The following is a 25,655-nucleotide window of genomic DNA, read 5'->3' as shown; positions in this document are numbered from 1 at the left end:
AACATAAATTAATTAAATTAATTTTAAAAAATAATAAATTTTAATTTCGAATGTTAAACTAGACAAATATTGCATTGATTTGTTTGGTCAAAGCTAAATTAATATGGTTTGACTAAAAACCTAATACAATATCTACTGCATGCAGCAGAGATAATAATACTTTAGGCTACTACTCAAGAGGAAATATACATTTCTCTCCATAAGAGAAGGGATAAAGATTTATACTAATGAATCCATCATCAACTTTAATTTAAGTTATGGATAGTAAAAATCTTATTAAAAATAATATATATATATATATATATATATTCTATTTTTGGAATTGGTTTGTTTGTTGGAAACACTGAGAGGGGTGAATCAATATTTCATTATTTTAGCTGTTTTTATCTTTTAAAACATTTGATGCACATAAATCGTGAAACACGAATCTTTACATAAGAAACACTTATACAATTTTTCTTTCCAAATATTTTGTAAATTTCCTTGTACAAAATCAGCACCAACTAGACACTTTCATACGCACAACCTATATGATATTTCATTCCCCTAATTGAGCACCAACTCAGCAAATGTAGGCACCAACCTCACCAACCTTACAGGAGACACCAATCCCACCCAATGGAGCACCAACTTAGCAAATTGTAAGCACCAACCTGTGTTTTCAAGTCATTCCTTGGATCTGTCATCGATAACTTTTGGTCCTCAACAAATTCTTCAGTGGCTGGTCATCTAACCATGCAACCCTCAAGTTTTCACCTTCAAGCTTGATCACAACTACTTTACATGTACACCTTAACTTTATGCTCTTCAAATAAGCTTCTTGACTTGTCTCTTTTGACTTGATCTCCTACATGTCAGTTTTTTATATTTGATAAAAAAAAGGTTTTCCCATCTGGCACTTCGACTTCCTCAAGTTGTGTTGTTCACTATTCAATTGTCATTGCTTAGGCTGCTTATTATGTTCAAAGTGAACATATGCCCACCTGGTAGCTTGTAGTCAACAATGTGGATTTCTTTCTGCTGCATAGGGCTTTTCAACATACTTGGAACCAAACAAGCCTTTACAAACTCTAAGGTTTGCTGCATGTGGCCCATCAACCTTTCCACTAAACACTCACCTTATGAAACCCACAAACCCTTCACACAAATTGTCCATGATAGCCTTGTTCTTACTGCACCTCTGTCCACAATAAGGCTCAACCCTATCATCACCTTAACATCATAACTATTTCAGTTAACAATTCCCTTAACACCATCTTAGCCAACCAAACTCAGCCTCCAAAGATCCCTACAACATTTCTCCAACAAAGCTTGTCCACCTCAAAGATCAGACCAGAACTTGGACGATAACAATATTGCAACTTCGGCCACAAATCAAACTTGAACTTGATCTTCAAAACACCAGAAACCAACCTTCAAACTAGACCTCAACTCGACCTTCAATGCACTAGAACTCGACCCTCAAATCAAACATGAATTTGGCCTTCAAAACTATGGGATTCAACCTTAAAACTAGGCCTAAACTCAACTCTCAAAGACCAGAATTTGGCCCTTGGAATAGACCTGAAACTCAGCCTCAATAAGACTAAAATTCAGCTGCAATAAGGCTAAAACTCACAACAATGTAAACTTTGAAATGGGAAATGTACCGAGTACCCGTTTTTTTATATAGCAAAAAATAATCTGATTTTGAAAAATGTTGATTCAAAATACACCTTTTTTTTAGCATGTTTTCAACACTTTAAATTTTCTTGTGTATCAGGTATGAACATTTTTTTTAAATGTTAGTGATTTTCATGCTAATTTTGAAAAGCGTCGACGCAACATCAACCCTTTCTTTAGAGAGCTTATCTTTGACACTTTAAATTTTCTAATGTATTAAGTGTGGATAATTTTTTTTAAATGTTCATGTTTCTTTAATGTATTATTTATTTACTTATTTTATTATTTTATTATTTTGTTTTTTTTAATTGTCCACTTGTTTTTGTTTTTTTTGTTAAATTTTTTTCTTTAATTACGTTTTTTTTACTTTTTTATGTTTGAATTTTTTTTAATACATATTTTTATTTACTTCTTATTATTTTTTAAACTTTTTTTTTCATTATTTTAATTTTTTTTTTCTTTTGTAAAGTTTTGTTTTCAAATTTTTTTTTGAAATTTTAAGGTTTTTCAGAGTCATATATTTTATCTTTAACGCCATTATTTAAAAATATTGAAAATTTATGCTTAAAAAAATACATTATTCCAACATCAACACCTTTCATTTTCAGGATGTTTTTTGCACAAAAAAAATTGTTTTTCACTGTCATTTTTTTTAAATGTTGAAAATTTACCTGAGTAAAAAAAATGTTATTCCTTTATCAACATTTTTCATTTTCGAGCTGTTTTTTCATGGTTTTGGGGGGTTTTTTTGGCTAGAATTCTAGTTTTGAGTTTGCAGCTCCCTTTTCAAAGTTTACATTGTTTCACCTTCAACAAGGCTAAAACTTGACCTCTAGAAAAACTATGCAACTTGCCTTATAACAAGGACCAAAAACCTTCCCACATAGTGCTAAAAACCCTTCCAAAAATGTGTCAAAAACTATTCCCACAAAAACCCTCTCCAACTCGGCTTCAATTCACTTCGTTCATGAAGTACGAACCTCAGAACTACTCCTTCGCTTGTTAAGACATACCTGAATTGGCTTGAGCAAGTGAGATCTAGGTTCCTCAACATAATGCCTATATATAGTGCATTTGACCCCCAAAAGCAAGATGAACTTCCCACTAGTTGGATCAACTTGTGCATTGGTTGGCTTGGCTTGGCTAACTATATAATAAATATTCAAAAAATCGTTTCTCCTTAACGATGAGGATTTAGAGGGATTGTCATATATCGTTGAAAAGGCATTCAAAGATAGGGTTACTAAATGGAGCATCAAAAATCCAAAAACAATATTTCCAGAAGGCATGTCATATAGCATTGGAAAGAGCTCGAAATATGTTATTTGACTATATAACTTTCTCTTTCATTTGGACAATCTTTAACATCAATAAAGGGAACTAAATAATTAGATTAAAAAGAGAAAAATGGTTATCTAGTTTGGACCTTTGGTATTAGAAACCAATATCAAAAGGTGCCTCCCCGAATAGTATTTAGCATGTAAATTATTCAGTGTCATCCCTTTTAAATATATTGGTAGTTGGGTTCAATCACCACAAAAAAATGTGTTCTTATATTCAAGGACCATCAAAGGGGAATCTAGGCCTAAATGTGTCTAGAGAAGTAATTTTTCTATATGTAAAAAAATGTATATGATACTAACGCTTAATTTAATAATTATGTGGAAGCATTACCAACCTACAAAGAAGTACAATTGCCCAAAGAAATTAACTCTAACAAATTTATGGTTATTGAGATTCTCAATCAATCATCTCCCTCCTTAGAAAAATATCAATCCACCCATTTAAATACCCAAGATTATCACTTGGTATAAAAAGATTCTTAAAATTTTAAAGCTTTAAATTCTAGCATGTGCTTGAATATTTTAATAGTTAATGGTCAGCAATATCATCATAGTCTAGGCAAAGCACCAAAAAATCTTCCACTTGTATGGTTTAGAATCGCTCAAATATTTCCATGAACTTCTTGAGTGCCTAATCAAACCTCAAATTCTCATGAAAAATTAAGGATACTCAATAAATAGGCTAATTGACTCTCTTAGTCTCTCAAAAAATGCATTTTTCTTTAGAAATCGTGTTATCACAAGTTCCTTAGTAGATGTTCCTTTTTAGTTTGTGCAATATACCTTTCTCATATCTTTCCTCCTTAGAATCATTCCCATCAATAGATTAGAATTTCTCAACTTATTCCTAGACCATCCTTATATTTTCCTCATGAAGTTACCCCTCTTTTTGGCACCTACTCACCCCTGATTCTTCCTTGGTGCTCCATTTCTTACATGTTTTTAACCCTCCCATTGAGATTCTCTTCAATCCTTCCATTCCCCTCAAAAAATTTCACTTGTATACATTCCCTCCCTCTCACTCATCCTCCCTTAATCTTGTTATTCCCTCGCTCCTACTTATGATTGTTTATATTTGTTTCCACACTCTTTCCTTGCCTCAAACTTTCCCTTTTCAACCCACATAAGAAAAACTACTATAAGTTTACATAATAACAAACAATAATGGAACAAGAAACACTTTACTAGATGCATGGGAAAAGAATAAAACCCATATTGAAACTAGACTCTTCAACTTTGAATTTGTAAAATACATGTTGGAAATCATTATACAAAAGGAAAATGAGACTCGTTGGTAAATGAAAATAGACATATTAAACAGTGAAGCAACAATGAGAATATCCATGCTTACTTCAAGAAAACTAACAAACAATTTGTAATTCTTTAGCAACGAGTAAATTGTATGGAATAAGTTTTACACTTATCTTCATATAACTGAAAGCATGATGAAAAAAAGGAGAACCCAGTCTTCATCGAATTCTAATGAGGAGCATGCATCCAACATCGGTAGAAATCCAACCATGACTCAAGAATTGATGATCGTATATTCATCATCCACTTCGAAATGCCTCATATATAATCAATATTAACAACAATGATAAGTTCCAGAACGTATAAAATGAAATGTGTTTGCATGGAAGTTTTGCATGCACATATGTTGTTAATTTATTCATCTACATTTTTATATCTTTTGGTTTTGGATTTATAAAAATTTAGAGTATATATTAAAAAGAAATACTTCTCTCCACAATATAGTTAAATACATTTTTATATTAATTTTATTAATCCAAAATAATATATAGTCCAAATTAATTAATTAATTAACTATATATTGCGTGAACATTTAATAAAATTGCATGTTCATCTTTTATTTATAACCAGTATCATATAAAAGGATAATCTAGAAATTTCAAAAATTATGATTCCATACTTTAATTGACATAATAGAATACCTTTCAAATGATTTAGACATGACTTATATTATTAAGTCAAAATCATACCAAATACCTAAAAATTATCATGTCTAAATTTTATATAAAACTTAATTTGTTTGGATTATCCTTAAAAAAAAATTAGCATGCTTTTTAATATCTTGATTTTTTAAACATCCTATATAAATCTAAATGTTATTTTAAATATTAAAACATACTTTTAAAGTAAACAAAGTCATATTTTAAAGTAGTATTTTCAAATTAAACCATCTCTCAAAGTTAATTTTATGTATGAATCAACAAACTTATATTTTAAAGTCATAGGTTTAAATTAAACTATTCATCAAAATTAATAAATTAATTTTATGTAAGAAATCCAAATATAAACACCATGTATTTTTTATAATAATAATAACAATACCTTCTTAAACGAGAATGTTTATTTTATTTATTTACTCGTCATTCCACCTACATGAATAAAATAAACCCCTTAACCTACATTTTTGCTTTTCTATGATATCTCACCAGAGTGCTTCCCTTGTAACCAAAGTTAATTGAAATAAAATTTAAAATAGGCCACAATGGAAACACCACATTTCCGCTTCTCCATAATATTTCACCATAATGGTTTTCTTTCGAGAGAAGTTGATTAAAATTAAAATTAAAATAAGCCACAACAGAAACATCTCCCTTTTACTTCCCTGGGATATCTCACCATAGTGGTTCCTCTCGAATGGAAGTTATTAAAATAAAGCTTAAAATAAGTCACAACGAAAACACCGACTTTGGCTTCTCTGGGATCTGTCATAATGAAAACACCATACTTTTGCCTAACTATGTTGTGGTTATATCACACCACATCGTATAATACTTTTGCCTAACTATGTTGTGGTTATATCACACCACATCGTATAATATAATATATAAATGTAACCACATCCTATAAAAATTAGGATAGTTCACTATATCATTCATATATATAAATTAGGATATCTCATATATATATGATACGTTGGTTTGTGGGGGTTTAATCTTACTAAGTTATAGTTCAAATTTCATAAAGAAGAATTGAGAATACCATATCCTATAAAAATTAGGATATCTCACCACATCATGTGTATATATATATATGAGAGGTTAGATTAATTGGTTTGTGGAGTTTAATCTTACTAGGTTATAGGTTCAAATTTCAGAGGGAGGAGTTGAGAATAGGAACCACTCAGGCTAGCGTAGAAAAAAGAAAAAATAATAATAAACTTATATAAATACAAATAGAGTCATAAATATTATAAAACACCAACTTTTGTCTCTCTAGGATATGTCACAATGAAAACACCACACTTTTGCCTAACTAGGATATCTCACCACATCGTATAAAAATTTGTGAGTATTGGACTTAATATACATATATATATGTGTGTGTGTGTGTGTGTGTGTGTATGTCACAACGAAAACACCACACTTTTGCCTAACTAGGACATCTCACCACATCGTATAAAAAATTGAGTATTGGACATATGTGTGTGTGTGTGTGTGTAAGGTTAGATTAATTGGTTTGTGGGGTTTAGTCCGACTAGGTTACAAGTTTAAATCTCATAGAGAGGAGCTAAGAATGGGAGCCACTCAAGCTAGCTTAAATAAAAAGAAAAGAAAAAATAGTAAACTTATATTAATACAAATAGAATCATAAATATTATTATTTTTAAGTATCAGATCATGAGTAGCAAATGTATTTATTTATAAATATAATAAATTTATGAATTATTATTAATAAGAATGAGAATTTAGATATGTCTAATCAATATTGTAAATATAATTATAAGTAAATTCATTAATTACTATGTTTAAGAATGAGAATTTATCTATCATATATATATGTGTGCGTGGGGGATAGTTATAATAATTGGATGTTATTAAAGTTTTCTTGGTCGAATTCTTTGTGATTTTTGAAAATCAACACTTTTTTAAAGTTAAATTAACATCATACAATCCCTTAAGTGATAGTTGTCTTTCAATTATATCTATGAAGTTCAACATTTAAATTATATTTATGAAGTTCATTTTTTTTTAAGGAAGATTTTTATTATCCTTATTGCTTTCTAATGTTTTATTATCCATATACATAAAATCCTATTGACATAGCAAATAACTCTTGTCAACTTTACAAGTTCACTCATTGAAAAGGCCTAATTTGACTTTCTGTTATTGAAATGGCAAACCTTCTAATTATGGCATGGTTGCCATGATCCAAGTTTTTTTTTTCTAAAATAAATGTGATGTAATTATCATGTAATGTAAAATGCGATATGACATGCAACTAATCTAATCTCGGTCAAGAATGGTAACTAAGGTTGATGATATGACTAAAAGCAAATAGAAGAGTTCACCAATGCCATCAGAAATGATCCCACGCCTTAATCTTCCTCTCAAATTTGAAGAGACTTGCCAACTAGTAACACTTCCCTATAATAAGACCAACAACCTAAAATGAAACATGATCAAGCATATAATGTTGGAGAGAATATTCTACCAATTAAAGATTATAGAAATTAAAAAAAATTGACTAGCCAAGAATAGTCCAAAAGTTGTCTAGAGACTCCCTGTTCTAAATCAAATGTTAGCATGTGAAAGATAACTAAGCAATAAAAAAGTAGCTAGAGAATATTCCACTAGATACAATGCTACAACCCACAAGCACCAAGAGAACTAGGGGAGGAGGGAAATCCCACAACCAAGCCTAGATCCACAAAATTATGACAACTTAGCTAACAATGATTTCTTTATTCACACAATAAAATAGCTTAGATTGTAAAGAAAAATACCAGAATCCTTTTATGCAGGATAGGGTGACTCTTGACCTTCCAAATGAATCTTCACCTTCCATGTCCCTTAATCCCCCAAGTGACTCTTGATCTCTTAAGCCACTCTTCACCTTCTTTCTATCCTATCTCTTAAATTTTTATTATGACCAAAAAACAAAATTAGCTAATTATCAAATTGTGCATACTTGATGTATAACATTTTAGTTGGGAGAATGTTTCATCCAACATCCTCACATTTGCACTCGAAAAATTCTCCACCCTTGCCTTAAGACAAGCCAATTTAAGTTCCACATTAGTCCTCTCGTTAGGTAACTTATCAAATGCATGTTTTAGTATTTCAACCTACTTAGCTAGGAACAATATGCAACTTTCTAAGACGAAATCATTAACATTGAGATTTGCTTAGCATTCAACTTCTTTGGCTCTGTGCATCAAATAACCCTTTATTTAAAGTGTTTAAGGCAAAGAGGTTCTTCACTAAGGTAATTTAGTGGATATGCTAGTAAGCCTCTTACAACTTGGATTCTTGTCAAAATATTTACATTTCATTCAAAAGGATAAGTACTTTATTTTGTGCAATTTGTGCACTATAATATTCAATATCCATAATCCATGTGCGCGTGCATTTCAGGAACTTTGGATGAACTTAGTACATGAATATAGTTTTAGAGATCGAAGCAATTTATGCACTATGATATTCAAAATCCATGTGTGAGTGTTTTTAGGAAATTCAAATGAGCTTAGCACATGAATATAGTTTGAGATCAAAGTATATTGATCCTACCATTAAGCACATTGTTTAATTAGGATTGTCATCACCTAATGTCAACTAGTTTCTTGCTAAGATGGTGGTTTGAATAGCACCATTAGATCTTTGCAAGGAGCAAATGCTAACGAGTTTGGTAAAATATTCAATCACTAAGAGCATAATACCATCATGTAGCCTTGTGGCCTTTCTTAAAATCATTGTCTTTCCCATCATTTGATCATTTTGGTTCTTGAATTATTCTTAGAGCTTAACATTCTTGTTTCTCATAGCGAGGAGGTCGATATGCATTTTCTTCAAATTTTCAGTAGACATCTATGTTATAATGACCTGTGATGCTCATATTGTTATAGGATGCACAATTTCCACATTTGGGATATAATCTTTAGTTTCTTGGACCTTGCTTTTATGCTCCTTATTCCACTTCCTCTTCATTGACACCCTTTCAATCCTTAGTCATGAAGTCAATCTCAAAGGTGTTCAACTAGGCATTCATCTTCTACACCCAACTTGGGATTCATTAGTTCTTCTACAAACCATTACACCAACTGCCCTACATTGCTCATGAGTCATTACTTCTATTATGACACCCTCATTGTGCCCTTTAATAACACTACCCAATGTTGTGCTCGACCCATCACATAACTTAAGTTAGTCATTGTGGCTCATGATTGAACTATTTTCCTTTGAACTCCCCTTAGAAATTAAGCATTCAAATTCTATAAGGATTTAGATGACAAAAGGCTCAATTAGCCTCACATCACCAATTCATGGCACCTTTACCAATATAATGACTACCAGGACACCTAGGAGCCTTGCTTCAATTCTTTAATGATGCAACAATATAATGCCAAATGTCACAAGGGACTTAATCGATGGCCCTGGATCCACTTAGGGTGCATATGAAAGCACTTTTTTTTGCACAATTCTTCTCAGTTACACCTCTGTGTATCTTGAGACTCTTTTATATATTCCTTCTTGTTCATTCTTCTAATGACTGAATCTCCAAACCAAGGATTGATACACAAAGAACCTCTTAACCACTTGATGAGAGTTGTGTACATTACTAATCTCTAAGAAAAAGACTATATGCTTGAAAATTTGAGCCTAATCTACCCACTTGTGCCACTTTAGGTTTCATATCATTCAATATTCATTGGCAACTTTGGCCAAAGCTCCTTCTTACTCTCTTTCATCATCATTTCCCCCCAATGGAATATTGTTTAGAAGGCTATTTCCCAAAATATTAATCAAACTGGCACTTGCTTGGGTAAAGTGTGAGGTTTAGTGGACACCTTATACACCATTTTGTAGCAACCTTTTTCTAATAGGTATCATTCATTGATTTTCTTCAACACCTTCATGGTCTTTGGAGAAAAGTGTGATCACTCCTCACTAGGGATCCTTCCATATAAGGGTGCTAGGACAAAGTCACATATAAGTAAGTATTTCAATGTATATCTTATTATCCACAAGCCTTGAAAGTAAGCATGCATGGATGAAAAGTGAGGTTGATATATATATGTGTGTGTGTGTGTGTGTATGTGAGGTTAGATTAATTGGTTTGTGTGGTTTAGTCCAACTAGGTTACAGATTCAAATCTCATGCAGAGGAGCTAGGAATGGGAGTCACTCAAGCTAGCTTAAATAGAAACAAAAGAAAAAATAGTAAACTTATATAAATACAAATAGAATCATAAATATTATTATTTTTAAGTATCAAATCATGAGTAGCAAATGTATTTATATATAAATATAATAAATTTATGAATTATTATTAATAAGAATGAGACTTTAGATATGTCTAATCAATATTGTAAATATAAATATAAGTAAATTCATTAATTACTATTTTTAAGAATGAGAATTTATCTATCATATATATATAATGTGGGATAGTTATAATAATTGGATGTTATTAAAGTTTTCTTGGTCAAATTCTTTGTGATTTTTGAAAATCAGCACTTTTTTAAAGTTAAATTAACATCATACAATCCCTTAAGTGATAATTGTCTTTCAATTATATCTATGAAGTTCAACATTTAAATTATATTTATGAAGTTCATTTTTTTAAGGAAGATTTTTATTATCCTTATTGCTTTCTAATGTTTTATTATCCATATACATAAAATCCTATTGACATGGCAAATAACTCTTGTCAACTATACAATTTCACTCATTGAAAAGGCCTAATTTGACTTTCTGTTATTGAAATGGCAAACCTTCTAATTATGGCATGGTTGCCATGATCCAAGCTTTTTTTTCTAAAATAAATGTGATGTAACTATCATGTAATGCAAAATGCGATATGACATGCAACTAATCTAATCTCGGTCAAGAATGGTAACTAAGGTTGATGATATGCCTAAAAGCAAAGAGAATAGTTCACCATTGCCATCAGCAATGATCCCACGCCTTAATCTTCCTCTCAAATTTGAAGAGACTTGCCAACTAGTAACACTTCCCTATAATAACACCAACAACCTAAAATGAAACATGATCAAGCATATAATGTTGGAGAGAATATTCTACCAATCAAAGATTATAGAAATTAAAAAAAAAAATGGAGTAGCCAAGAATAGTCCAAAAGTTGTCTAGAGACTCCCTGTTCTAAATCAAATGTTAGCATGTGAAAGATAACTGAGCAATAACAAAGTAGCAAGAGAATATTCCACTGGATACAATGCTACAACCCACAAGCACCAAGAGAACTAGGGGAGGAGGGAAATCCCACAACCAAACTTCGATCCACAAAATTATGACAACTTAGCTAACAATGATTTCTTTATTCACACAATAAAATAGCTTAGATTGTAAAGAAAAATACCAGGATCCTTTTATGCAGGATAGGGTGACTCTTGACCTTCCAAATGACTCTTCACCTTCCATGTCCCTTAATCCCCAAGTGACACTTGATCTCTTAAGCCACTCTTCACCTTCTTTCTCTCCTATCTCTTAAATTTTTATTATGACCAAAAAAACAAAATTAGCTAATTATCAAATTGTGCATACTTGATGTATAATATTTTAGTTGGGAGAATGTTTCATCCAACATCCTCACATTTGCACTCGACAAATTCTCCACCCTTGCCTTAAGACAAGCCAATTTAAGTTCCACATTAGTCCTCTAGTTAGGTAACTTATCAAATGTATGTTTTAGTATTTCAACCTACTTAGCTAGGAACAATATGCAACTTTCTAAGACGAAATCATTAACATTGAGATTTGCTTAGCATTCAGCTTCTTTGGCTCTGTGCATCAAATAACCCTTTATTTAAAGTGTTTAAGGCAAAGAGGTTCTTCACTAAGGCAATTTAGTGGATATGCTAGTAAGCCTCTTACAACTTGGATTCTTGTCAAAATATTTACATTTCATTCAAAAGGATAAGTGCTTTATTTTGTGCAATTTGTTCACTATAATATTCAATATCATGTGTGTGCGCATTTCAGGAACTTTGGATGAACTTAGTACATGAATATAGTTTTAGATATTGAAGCAATTTATGCACTATGATCTTCAAAATCCATGTGTGGGTGTTTTTTAGGAAATTCAAATGAGCTTAGCACATGAATATAGTTTGAGATGAAAGTATATTGATCCTACTATTAAGCACATTGTATAATTAGGATTGTCATCACCAAATGTCAACTAGTTTCTTGCTAAGATGGTGGTTTGAATAGCACCATTAGATCTTTGCAAGGAGCAAATGCTAACGAGTTTGGTAAAATATTCAATCACTAAGAGCATAATACCATCATGGATCCTTGTGGGCTTTCTTATAAATCATTGTCTTTCCCATCATTTGATCATTTTGGTTCTTGAATTATTCTTAAAGCTTAACATTCTTGTTTCTCATGGAGAGGAGGTCGATATGCATTTTCTTCAAATTTTTAGTAACATCTATGTTATAATGACCTGTGATGCTCATATTGCTATAGGATGCACATTTTCCACATTTGAGATATAATCTTTAGTTTCTTGGACCTTGTTTTTATGCTCCTTATTCCACTTCCTCTTCATTGACACCCTTTCAATCCTTAGGCATGAAGTCAATCTCAAAGGTGTTCAACTAGGCATTCATCTTCTACACCCAACTTGGGATTCATTAGTTCTTCTACAAACCATTACACCAACTCCCCTACATTTCTCATTACTTCTATTATGACACCCTCATTGTGCCCTTTAATAACACTACGCAATGTTGTTCTCGACCCATCACATAACTTAAGTTAGTCATTGTGGCCCATGATTGAACTATTTTCCTTTGAACTCCCCTTAGAAATTAAGCATTCAAATTCTACAAGGATTTATATGGCAGATGGCTCAATTAGCCTCACATCGCCAATTCATGGCACCTCTACTGAGATAATGACTACCAGGACACCTAGGAGCCTTGCTTAAATTATTTAATGATGCAACAATATAATGCCAAATGTCACAAGGGACTTAATCGATGGCCCTGGATCCACTTAGGATGCATATGAAAGCACTTTTATATGCACAATTCTTCTCAATTACATCTCTGTGTATTGTGAGGCTCTTTTATATATTCCTTCTTGTCATTCTTCTAATGACTCAATCTCCAAACCAAGGATTGATACACAAAGAACCTCTTAACCACTTGATGAGAGTTGTGTACATTACTAATCTCTAAGAAAAAGACTATATGCTTGAAAATTTGAGCCTAATCTACCCTCTTGTGCCACTTTAGGTTTCATATCATTCGATATTCATTGACAACTTTGGCCAAAGCTCCTCCTTACTCTCTTTCATCATCATTTCCCCCCAATGGAATATTGTTTAGAAGGCTATTTCCCAAAATATTAATCAAAGTGGCACTTGCTTGGGTGAAGTGTGAGGTTTAGTGGACACCTTATACACCATTTTGTAGCAACCTTTTTCCAAAAGGTATCATTCATTGATTTTCTTCAACACCTCCATGGTCTTTGGAGAAAAGTGTGATCACTCCTCACTAGGGATCCTTCCATATAAGGGAGCTAGGGCAAATTCACATATAAGTAAGTATTTCAACGTATATCTTATTATCCACAAGCCTTGAAAGTAAGCATGCATGGATGAAAAGTGAGGTTGCTAGGTGGGTTTGAAACTAGAGAAGTTTGAGTAATCACATATGTAATCCATGATATTTAGGTGTGCCAACATCAATGAGTGTTTTATTATCTTGAATACATCAAGCAAAGATTTTACAAATGAGGTCTACCCAAGTGGATAGTGTCCCATCCTTTAGAACCTCAAGCATGATTGAATCTACCTTAACCATATTTATCAAGAGTTTGCTCTCCCATGTGAGTGGTTCATGAGCACTACTAGGTCTTAAAATTTTGCTCACGAGTTTTTGATTAAACATAAATTTCTCATGGTTATTCAAAAAGGAAGCCACCATTCTTTCACAAAGTTATGAACATAGTGCACTTTTTCAAACTCTTACAACCACTTGAGACTTACCAACACTGTGGGAAGTGGGAACTCATACATTTGGATACCCAATATGTTAATTTTCCATGAAACTTTGCAGCTACTTAGATGAATAACTAAAACTGAAACCAAATTTACTTTCACCAAGATACAAAGTTTCTTAACAATTTATAAGCAGCGGAATAAAATACCAAAAATAAAAACACATCACACAAATTGACACACTTGTTTACCCAGGAAACCCAAAAGGGAAAACCTGCTTTCTTTGTTGTGGTATTTTATTGATTGTTCTTAAGTAATTAGATCTATTACAAGGCAATTTGTCTTTGACAAAGTGTTATGCTTCTTCTCACTAATCTCAACTAATACAGTTGATCTCGACCTGCCTTGATCACTGCTTGATCTTGACCCTCTAGCTATTCCCATGTTGAATACCTTAACTTTCCCTTGCAATTCCTTATCCCTGCTCCTTGATCTTTACACACTAGAAGCCTCCTAAATCCTTGCGCAAATCCTCCTATTTCCTAGTGCAATCCTGGCTCCTATTTTGTAGCACAAATCCTCCTATTCTCTTATGCACTTGTGGTCTCCTATTTCTTAGGACACAAGCTTCCTCAAATTTGTGCACACACAATCTCCTAAATCCTTGCGCACTTGTGATCTCCTATTTCTTAGGACACAAACTCTTAGTTTTGCACTCTCCACAATCAAAGAAGATCTCACAAACTCGTGAACACACTTTTGATTTCTTGTGCCTCCATCCTCCTCTTTATAGACCCAATTCGATCATGCAAATGGCCTAGCTCAATTTAGAAACTCGAGTTCTTATTAGTGAGTTAATTGAGAGTGATACTCTTTCTCTCTCCAATCAACACTTGGAGTCTTAACTCGTTCATCCTTCAATCAAGATAGATGACTAACTCATTCTAACTAAACTTGTAACTGCCAACTCATTTAGTCAAATTGATGAAGAGTCCACTTAACTGAAGCTCCAACTCTACGCATGCTATCTTGATGATCATTCCAGTAAATTGGAAATAAACTCATCCTCATTGCAATCTATCTCATGAGCTCATACTCATATTGAGCGAAAGACAAATCGAGGTCTTTACTAGCTAAGTCACAAGCTAGAAGACCTTTACTCGCTACATTTTCAACATAATTAAGCTATCTAGCATGCCTTTGCATGGAAACAATTCTTTAGTAGTTCCTACCTTATGGTGACACAGGACATTGACATTGAAATCCTTGTTTTCTTCTCCTTAGTCCCTCTACCCACTAGCGACAGTTTGTGGAGATTCGACATCATTATGCATATGATAGAGGGAGGAATAGGTATGCTTCAAGGGAGTGCTAGGTGGTAACACCATGTCCATGAACAAGTCATCTACGTCTAGTAGTGGTGCTTTCTTCCCTTTTGACTTAACTTCTACAAAAAATGAGAAAAACTTCCATGAGACGAGTTATGTCAAATGTCTTAAATCATGCGAGTCGTAAAATTATGCAATTACAACCAAGCCACTTTAATTACTTTGCAACTTTGTAATATAATCTTGAACGCCTAGAAAAAGCAATTATCTTGTATTTATAGTTTGCAATTTATCATGTTCAATTACTACCTTTGGAGACCATTCACATATGCATATTTTAACATACAAGCTTAGTAATTTTCCATTTAAACATAGGCATGAAACAACGCAAGGCAACAATAAAATAGCATCTCTTTGTTCTCCATTAAAATCCCCTTTCTCCTTTATCTCTTTATCATGAAATTCTCATCATGGATGACACAAATTAGCAAAAACATATAACGTTAGACGATAATCAAAGAAATGTGAAAGCACTCTTCACATTCTTTTGTTTGTTCAATTAGTGAAGCATTTCGAATGGTGATTTCCTCTCGAACACATGCTCACTTCATTTACAATTGTGAGTAATATGTTCACAGCTAAGGGTTGTAACTCAGCAAAAATGCTCATGTAAGTTCATTCTTGGCATCTTAGGTAAGCAAATATATTCCATTCTTACCTCTAGTTAGCATAAAAATTTATGCATCATGACATTCCAAACATCAAGAGAAAAAGGAACCTAAGTGCTTGTTTAAAAGAGACTTAACAAGAAATCTAAAATAGGAATTTAGTGTTTAAAACCATATGAGAGGTAAATAAAATGTAAGTGTTTGGTTGAAAGGAGCAAGATCTCATCCAAATACATAACTCATTCAAAGAAAATGGTAAACATTGTCAAAGATATTCAAAGCATATCTAGCTAAGGTCAATTCTCTTGTTGTTACTTTCCTTCTCTTATTGTGTTGCACATTAAGTGAACTCATTGTCTCTCTATGCAACTTGGTAATTGTCGCAATGACTTCTCTATGTCTCTTCCTTCTACCTTACCTTCCCATTATAATTTTGAGTTGATGACTAAGTCTCCACAAATATAATCTCTCTTTGAGATCAATGGTTGAGATTAAATCACAATCAATAGTGAAGATTACATCCAAATCACTAATGTTATTAAATTTCATTTTATTAGACTTAATTCAACTCCAGAAAATTAAAAGGCTCTTCATTTTAATAATTGGCTTTAATTAAAGTGATTACAAGGATAAAAGGACTTCAGATGACTTCCCATGCGTTCAACACAAAACATGTGTGGAAGTATATATTCAAGCTATAAACATCAACAAGCAATGTTTTCCAAAATATCTTGAAACAAGTGTCTTTATAAACATACCCCTATAAGAATTAAACCAAAGAGTCAATATATCTCTCCATAAGTTCGAAACTCTCATCTTGTGATTAATCCTAGCAAAAGCAAACTACCACAGCTACTTGATAAAAATGAAGTCAGGGAAATGATGGTGGTGGGTTTCATTTTTTGAATGGACATGCATCATGGTGACCTTTGTAATCCCCATTTTTGAAGATTCATTGCAAAAGCTTATCGTGGAACACTACTTGACAAAAAGCGTTAATCTTGGGTAGACCATTGTTGTGTCAAGCATGTTTTCATAAACTGGACCACTAAGTGAAAGGCATAGACATGATGTAAGTTTGATATCCAACTGTGACAGAGCAATAAAATTAACCCTAACCTCTTTGATCAAGAACTGGTTGACTTCCCCTTAGATAGGAGTTGTTGACTTCCTATGGTATCCATATGAAGGCAATTGGCCTTTAGAAGTCACATATGACCCCATTGGCTAAAAAATCATGGTGTGAGAGAAACATTTTATAGTCATAGAAGCTATTCTAAGAACCCATTAATTTTGATTGGAAGAAACATCTTCCAATTGTTTAAGCTATACCAAGACACAAATTTCATAAAAGTTATTACAGGACAACAATCATCCAACAAACTGTATCAACCACTCTTCTCTTAAGTGATACTTGTTGACTTCCAACTGTGTCCATAAGAAGACCCCCTTAGGTGGGACTTATTGACTTCCTCCTCTCTTAGATGTGATTAGTTGACTTCCAATTGTGTCAATATGAATCCTTTTAAATGAGACATGTTGACTTCTAATTGTGTCCATATGAGGCCTCCTTAGGTGGGACTTAGTTGAGTTCCTACTCTCTTAAAGCAGACTTGGTTATTACCAATTATGTCCATATGAAGACACCTTTTGGTGGGACATGTTGAGTTCTTCCTCTCTCAAGTGAGAGTAGTTAACTTCCAGTTGTGTCCATGTGAAGACCCCTTAAGCATGACTAGTTGACTTCCTTAAGATTCATGGCAAGAGGGGAGTCATAAAATAGTCAAGTATGGGGGGGATGTTGTAGTGGCCCCTTGATGAAGCCCTATATTAAAAAAAATTAATAATTATAAAATATGATGTCGACTCAATTAAAAAAGTAATAAAAATAATAAATTTATCCAATTCAATTTGTTATATTGTAGTTTTGATTTTTTAAATAAAATTAAAAACAATTTTTTCCAACAAAAATAATAATTCATATTAATCGCCATGATATGATATTTCAACATATAATTAATTAACATCTAAAAACTTAATAGATTTAATTAGTAGTCCCGGATCCGGGTGCCTCCTCATCAACGATGCCCTATCAACCTGGGAAGGACAACATTCATTATTGATATGACTGACATCACCAAATGGCAGCCTAAAGTCGCAACATTCCTCCAAGAGTTATCTTCTCAGGTTAAATATGTTTGTCCCATTCATCCCCTCTGCATCCACATTGTGATCCTCCTCCTATCCACTTTAATGCCTCAATTAATATTCATGCCCATGCTTTTATACTACTTGTGTGGTCATCCCCTTCATTCCTCTCTGTAGAGATTTGAAGAGAACATGCTTCAACATCTCACCACTCCCCCAGCCATTGTTGCCAAAGCTCATTCTGCAAGCTTCTCGATTTTTCATATTGATGTCATGGTCAGCGAACGAGGTCACGATTGTCAGGGAGGTAGAGGTCATGGGCACCCTCTTAGTGCTCCTTGGCTTGGCGACCACATGGAATTTTTTGACCTTGACATTCCTGAACACATCTAGCGCAGCATGGCCACCTTGGAGGTGGAGGAACATAGAAAGACTTCGTGATGGGCACTAGGTTGTCCAAAATGTGTTGGCGCGATATCTTTGGACCTTGGTGCTACCAAGAGTTGGAGTTGAAAAACAAGGAGCTGAAACAAATGCATATATCACCAAAATCAAAACCTCGCTCTACAACCTCTCTAGATCCATGAACATTGATTTTTTTCCTGTTCCTGCAACCTCCACGTCCTCAAGCTCTCTAAAAAGGTCTGAAGGCCAACATCCCACCCACCAGCCCCATTGTCCTCCTCCCTCCATCGCCATGGGTGGTGATGGGCACGACAGAGGCTCGTTATACAAGGGGTTGTTGATTTTCCTTTAAACTCAACAACTACTTAGATGAATTGCTGAAAACAAGGCAACTGAAAACTGAAACCAAATTTACTTTCACCAAGATACAGAGTTTCTTAACAATTTATAAGAAACGGAAAATAATCGAGAAATAAAAGCATATTCACACAAATTGACACGCTTGTTTACCCAGGAAACCCAAAAGGGAAAACTTGTTATCTTTGTTGTGGTATTTTATTGATTGTTCTTGAGCAATTAGATCCATTACAAAGCAATCTATCTCTGAGAAAGTGTTATGTTTCTTCTCACTAATCTCAGTTGATACAATTGATCTCAACCTGCCTTGATCACTGCTTGATCTCGACCCTCTAGCATGCAACTACTCCCCTGTTGAATAGCCTTGACTTGCCTAAAAATCTCCTAATCCTATTCCTTGATCTTTGTGCACTAGAAGCTCATATTCCTTTGTGCACTTAGGCCTATTTCCTTGCGCTCTAGGTCCCTATTTCGTAGCACACTAATTCCTTATTTCCTTGCACAAATCAACTCCTATTTTGTAGTGCAAATCCTCCTAAATCCTTGTGTACTTGTGTCTCATAATTCTTAGGACACAAGCTCTTAAATATGCACACAATCTCCTAAATCCTTGCGCACTTGTGGTCTCTTATTTCTTAGGACACAAGCTCTCAATTCTATGCTCTCCACAATCAAAGACGATCTAACAAACCTTGTGTACAAACTTGTGAATTCTTATGCCTTCGTCCTCCTCTTTATAGACCCAATTCGAGCATGCAAGTGGCCTAGCTCAATTTAGAAACTCAAGTTTTGATTAGCGAGTTAACTGACAGTGATACTCTTTCTTTCTCCAATCAACACTTGGAATCTTAACTCGTTTTTCCTTCAACCAAGGTTGAAGACTAACTCGCTCTAACTGAACTTGTAACCCCCACCTCTTTCTGTAGTCATACTTATGAAGACTCCACTTAACTGAAGCTCCAACTCTACATGTGCTATCTTGATGATTGTTCCAATAAACTGGAAATAAACTCATCCTAACTGCAGTCTATCTCATGAGCACGCACTCATACTAAGAGAAAGACAAATCGAGGTCTTCACTGGCTAAGGCACAAGCCAAAAGATCTTTACTCGCTACATTTTCAACAAGGCTCTCCAAATCAGCAGTCAGTAGCCAAGGAGAGTAGCACGAAGCCGCTCCCCACCATCGTTACCCAACTTATCGATACAGTGCCCTCTTCATAAGGCACTAGCTCCTATGGATGCCTCATAGTGGAATACACACCAAATGTTGAACCTCCAGGCAATGAGAGAGACGATGAAGTAGGTCCCATCCAAGCAAGCTTGCTCCTTCAAGCTCCAAAGGCAAGCACGAGGCATGAGCAAGTTCTCTATCTTGTTTCATTTACTACAGTCTTTCCTCTATTCTCTCAATGGCATATGCATTGACAACCACACTTGCAGACATTTTGGCAAAAGATTTTCCTGTAATCCTTCATTTATTTTTGCATAGTCTATGACACTGTATCAGACTTCTATTCTCCTTAACAGACCATCTGGTTTCCCCTTTTGGGGCAAATGGCCCTCATCCAATTCTCATTAGTTGGGCCTCGACACCAAACCTCACAATGATTCTTTGAATGTAACCTATGTACTATATTTTTGCTATTGTAAAGTTTCTTACTTGTCTAAAAAGAAGTTAATTATTAGATATATAATTAGAAATAAATGTTAAATATGTACAAAATATAAATAGTAATTATAAATTAAGATTCATTTCACCCTATAAATTAAAATAATGCTTCCTATTGGTAATCGATATATTTAGGAACTTTGTATTTATATTTAATTAATAAACATAGAAAAACTAAATATTTACAATAAATTATTTTTGTAAGTAAGTAATATATATATATATATATATATATATATATATATATATATATATATATATATATATATATATATATGCCTTTGGTTTACCCTTCTGTCTGTTGTTATTTTGTTGGTTACTCTACATTTGTATTTCATCCCTGGTTTCTGCCAAGTGTGAGTGCCCAACCTCGACAACACATGTTCAGTTGTCGAGGTGGGTGAGGTGGATGCGGAAATGAGGGAGTCCTTGGTAGTCAAATTCAAAACCATGCCCAAGCACAAGCTCATGAGGTTGCAGACATCTATCACGCAGTTGTTCCCATCTTGAGACCCTATCTGTTAACAAACATCTTGTTTATTCAAACTCTGATATCATTGAAAAGGTTTCCCACTAGGTTATCTACCCTAGTCGTACAGGGGGACGACGAAAACAATATATTAACTTTATAACTCTTCACTGGAAACTAAAAACTCTCCTTGGGAGAGTATTAGAGGAGAAGCGAGAGGAACACTACAATAATTTTGTTGCCTTGAATGACATCAAATGTGCTCAGAGACTTCAATGTTCATATCTGGAAATTTTGGACGCCCAACTAGCTCACCTTAAGAGCCACCTCCAGTGTGAGCTTAAGCCTTCAGCTCCTCCAGGTTCCAACACCAAAGATCCTACATCTGCGACCTCCTCGGATTCTTGAACTCTTATGATCTTCAAAGGTATTTATCTTGTGTGTTATCTAGTTGATAGGTTGGTTGACTTTAATTTTGTACTAGTGTGTCTTTTTATCAAAAAGTGGTAGATAAATCTAATTTCCCTAGTGGAGAATTGAGACAGCCTTCAAAGAACTTTGAAAAACATGAACAGATAGCAAATGTATGTTGATATTTGAATTTTTTAGGTAATACAAACTTAAACTTTATGTATATATATAATATTAAAAAATAAATATAAAAGATCACTTCCTTAAGTCTCACCCTCAAAAAGAAATTTGTATTTTGAGAAAATTAATCTCTCTTAAAACTAGAGAGAGATCGTGAATTAAAATAAATCTATACTAATATAAAAATATATCAGGAAAAATAAATCTATACTAATATAAAATTATTTCAAGAAAAATAATTTATTTAGATTAATAAAAAATCACTACTCCTAAAAAATACTTCCATTAACATTAAATTCTTTGATATATTAAAATTTATATATTATGTTTAGACCAATTCTCACAACCTATTTTAACTAAAAGAAAAAAAAAAAAAAAAAATATATATATATATATATATATATATATATATATTATTTAAAACATCATAAGATAAACCTATACACCAATTATTACTCTTATACACCAATTAATACTCAGGTGGTTATAGTCTTCGCCATTATTATTTATATACATAAAACATAACTAAATTAAAAAATGTCAAACACATACATACATCCCAGGGTCAATCAACCCTTTTTCTGAGTACAAAATCAATGTTACTTTAACCAAAGATAAAATATAATATATGACCTAATGGTGCAGGTTGAAGAGTCCTCTTACTATACTAGACAAGTGTAGAGTGCTCAATCTAGCCAGTATTAAAGATTGCCATTGGAAATGGATGTAACTAAGAATAACATGGGTTGGAATTTTGAATGGGTAATGTTTTTATTATGTATGATTCAGTGCATTTTCAAATCCAGTAATAATCCAAAATTTGTAGAGATTTTAATAATATAGGTGGGTAATGTTTTTTGTTTTTATGATGTATGATTTGCATTTTCAAATTCAGTAATAATCCAAAATATGTAAAGCTTTTAATAAATAGTTGGTAATGTTTTTTGTTTTTAAGATGTATGATTCAATCCATTGTCAAATCTTTAATAACCAAAAACCTGTAGAGCTTTTAAAAATATATTTTTAATAAATAGATGGTAATGTTTTTTGTTTTTAAGATGTATGATTCAATCCATTGTCAAATCTATAATAACCAAGAGCTTTTAAAAATATAGTTCTAAATGTAAATATAGTTTTAAAACTATGTAACAGACTAACAATGTTGTGAAAAATATACTTACAAGCTATAGCAATGTACACAGTAGTATATAGAAGTGTATAAGCATGTGAAGATGGCATCCCTGGATCTTCCCGTATGCCAGATGCTGTAGACGGTCGACTCTGGTTGAACAAGACTTTCAAAAATTTTGACATATCGGCACTGACGAGGATGCCCATGACAGCCCAAGTGACCTGTGGATTTTGTGTCCGACCTATCGTACTAATTATGATTATGAAGTAAACACATTTCAGCTGCAATCAGATATGAAGATTATCATTAAAAAGCAAAGGTAAACATGAAGGCTTAACACTTGCACTATTGATGAATATATATAGCAAAATATAACCTCTGTTTATCTAAATTTTATTTTCATTCACCTTCATCAAAGTCGAAATGATTAAATCTGCTTGAAATTCATCTTTATCAGAGTCGAGATAATTCAATCTCAGAGATGCAAATTTATCTGGTAAAAGATTTGTGTTCTTAGAGAAATTTAATCCTTCCTCTCAATAAATCTGAACGGACACTAGCATATTGGAGATTAGAATTTAGCCAAAGCCAGATGTGAAATTTTTCTTGATATTTTTGTTAATTGTTGTTAATCACGCGTAAGACTATTTTCCATTCTCTTGGGATGAGGCCAAGTAATTAGAACCGATGGTTTACCCAGTTTACTTTCACAAAATGGAGAAAAGTATTCCAGAGTTTAAGATTAAAACCAGAAATAAATAACAGAAATCAAAACCAAGATCAAATAAATATAAATTAGTGCTAACACAACAAAAATCAGAACTATAAAAAAAGCTCTATAGAGATTATAACCAGAACTTTTTCACATTTTTTTTGTAAGCTTAGTAGGACTACATCTTTATCATGCCCAACTTCTCACCTCGATCAGGGATAACACAAAATTCGAACCCAAAACTTCTAGTTTAATGAGACTTCATTTCCACGGCCATTACCAATAAGTAAACTTTCACAAATAAGTAAACTTTTCAAAAACAATAACAAAAAAAAAATCCCTCAACCTAATTGTAAAACACCTGCCTTCTATGATATAGGGCAACTCAAACTACAAACATTTAAAAAGAAGGGTTTCTTTTGATATAAATGAAAATTAAAATAGTTACCTAGGTTTATCTTGGATTTGAGTGGTTAGGAGAGATGATTGAGATCTTTTTTTATAAAAAGAGATCAGACTCAGAACTTCCACAGATAAGTAAGCTTTTCAAAAATAACCAAAGACAAAAAAATTCTCTCCAACAGAGTTGTAAAACACATGGCTTCGAAGGTATACATTGCAACTCAAACTACAAAATATTTAAAAAAAAAAAAAAAAATTCTCATATATAAATGAGAACTAAAATAGTCAATTGGGTTTATTTTGGGCTAGGTTTATTTTAGATCTAAATGGTTAGGAGAAAAAGATCAGACCAAGAACTTCTACAAATAAGCAAGTTTTTCAAAAAAAAATGAAAAACAACAAAATTCTCCCCCACCAAGTTGTAAAATACCTGGGTTTCTCCCCCTCCCAAGTTGTAAAATACCTGGCTTCTATGGTATATAAGGCAACTCAAATTACAAACATTTAAAAAAAATGGTTTCCCCGATACAAATGACAACTAAAATAGTAAAATGGGTTTATTTTAGGTAGGTTTATCTTGAAAAGTGATTAGAAGAAATGATTGAGATCTTTTTCATAGAATGAGATCAGACCTAGAACTATCACCAATAAGTAAGCTTTTCAAACACAATGAAAGACAAAAAGGTTCTTCCCAACTTAGTTGTAAAACCGAGTTGTTTTTAGTGAGACTTTTTGGAAGCTTTTCTAGTGTGTTTTTCCTGCCTAATTCTCTAAAATTTGGCAGAAATTTATTGAAATCACATGCTTGATGGATAACCTGTGCGCAATCGAAGTGCCCTAGGGGTTTTTCAAGGTCAAAAAACCAGTGTAAATAACACAAATCAAGATTTCACCTAAAAAAATTTTACCAAATTTCGACATCAAAAAATCCAAAAAATCACATTAAAGACAACTCTGTTGTAAAATAACTAACTTCTACTATATACAAAAAGCAACTCAAACTTCAAAATATTTAACAAAAAAAACTGAATTCTGTGATATAAATGACAACTAAATATCACAGAAAAGCCTATATTCTTTGGAAAAACAAAAAACAAACAACTACTTAAAAAAATAAAAAGAAAAGAAGATGATGGTAGCAGCACTAACCACTGCATTCAGAAAATGACATATTGCCAGTGAAATTGGTGTAGCGTCACTGGATGCCCCACTTTTAAACGCAGGTTCGTCTGCATCATCAAATAGATTTTCTCCCCTCCCGCTGTTTGCAGCGCTATTTCGTCTGCTCATTCTGATCATTAGTGTGAAAGGAGATGGGACTTTGATAAAATATTTGTGACGGTAACGAACAGGGTGAAGTGGGCTATGAATATAGCATTTTGAAGGGCAAATTTTATTTGAATGCGAGGTGTGAAACCCTGTCGATATTGCTGCCGTGGCTGGAGATGCAACCGTACAACTCATACTGGAGATGCAACAGTGGAACTCATACTGGGCTGTTGTTGAATATGTTCGGGATCCGGCAAAAGGACAAAGAAGGACATCCGGTGGGTGAGTGCTTTTCCATGTGAGTGCATGGATCCAGCTGGCAGGGCGCGGAGGGCCGGGGCATATTTTTTAAGCAAAGAATATCATGAAAACGATTTTCAAATGCAGTTGTCTATAACGCGACTTTTTGAGGGCTTTTCCGGTGGGTTTTTCCGGTGAAAATCCGGCAGCAATTTATTGGAATCGAAGTTTGATAGCTAGTTTCTGCACAATCAAACCGTCCCAGGGGTTTTTCAGGGCGCTGAATCCAAATATGCAGTTAAAAAACCATTTTAACTGCA

The 25,655-nt window shown here is 33.3% G+C and overlaps 1 protein-coding gene across 1 annotated transcript in view; it reads right to left on the bottom strand.

Moving 5' to 3' along the window:
- Positions 1-25,454, bottom strand: part of LOC149248340 (lipid phosphate phosphatase epsilon 2, chloroplastic-like) — a 137,595-nt gene extending 112,141 nt beyond the window's left edge. The window contains exons 1-2 of the mRNA XM_089456027.1: positions 24,976-25,454; positions 22,762-22,993 (exon numbers count right to left, since the gene is read on the bottom strand). Coding sequence (XP_089312153.1) covers positions 22,762-22,993; positions 24,976-25,290 — 547 coding nt within the window. The 5' untranslated portion in view covers positions 25,291-25,454. The remainder of the gene's footprint in view (positions 1-22,761; positions 22,994-24,975) is intronic.
- Positions 25,455-25,655: the final 201 nt, after the last annotated feature.

The sequence above is a fragment of the Pinus tabuliformis genome, chromosome 7, assembly GCF_031772625.1.
Source record: "Pinus tabuliformis cultivar Carrire ecotype Pingquan chromosome 7, CPIR1, whole genome shotgun sequence".
Lineage (NCBI taxonomy): Eukaryota > Viridiplantae > Streptophyta > Pinopsida > Pinales > Pinaceae > Pinus > Pinus tabuliformis.
Note: the sequence above shows the minus strand (reverse complement) of the source record. Positions and strands in the feature narration are given on the sequence as shown.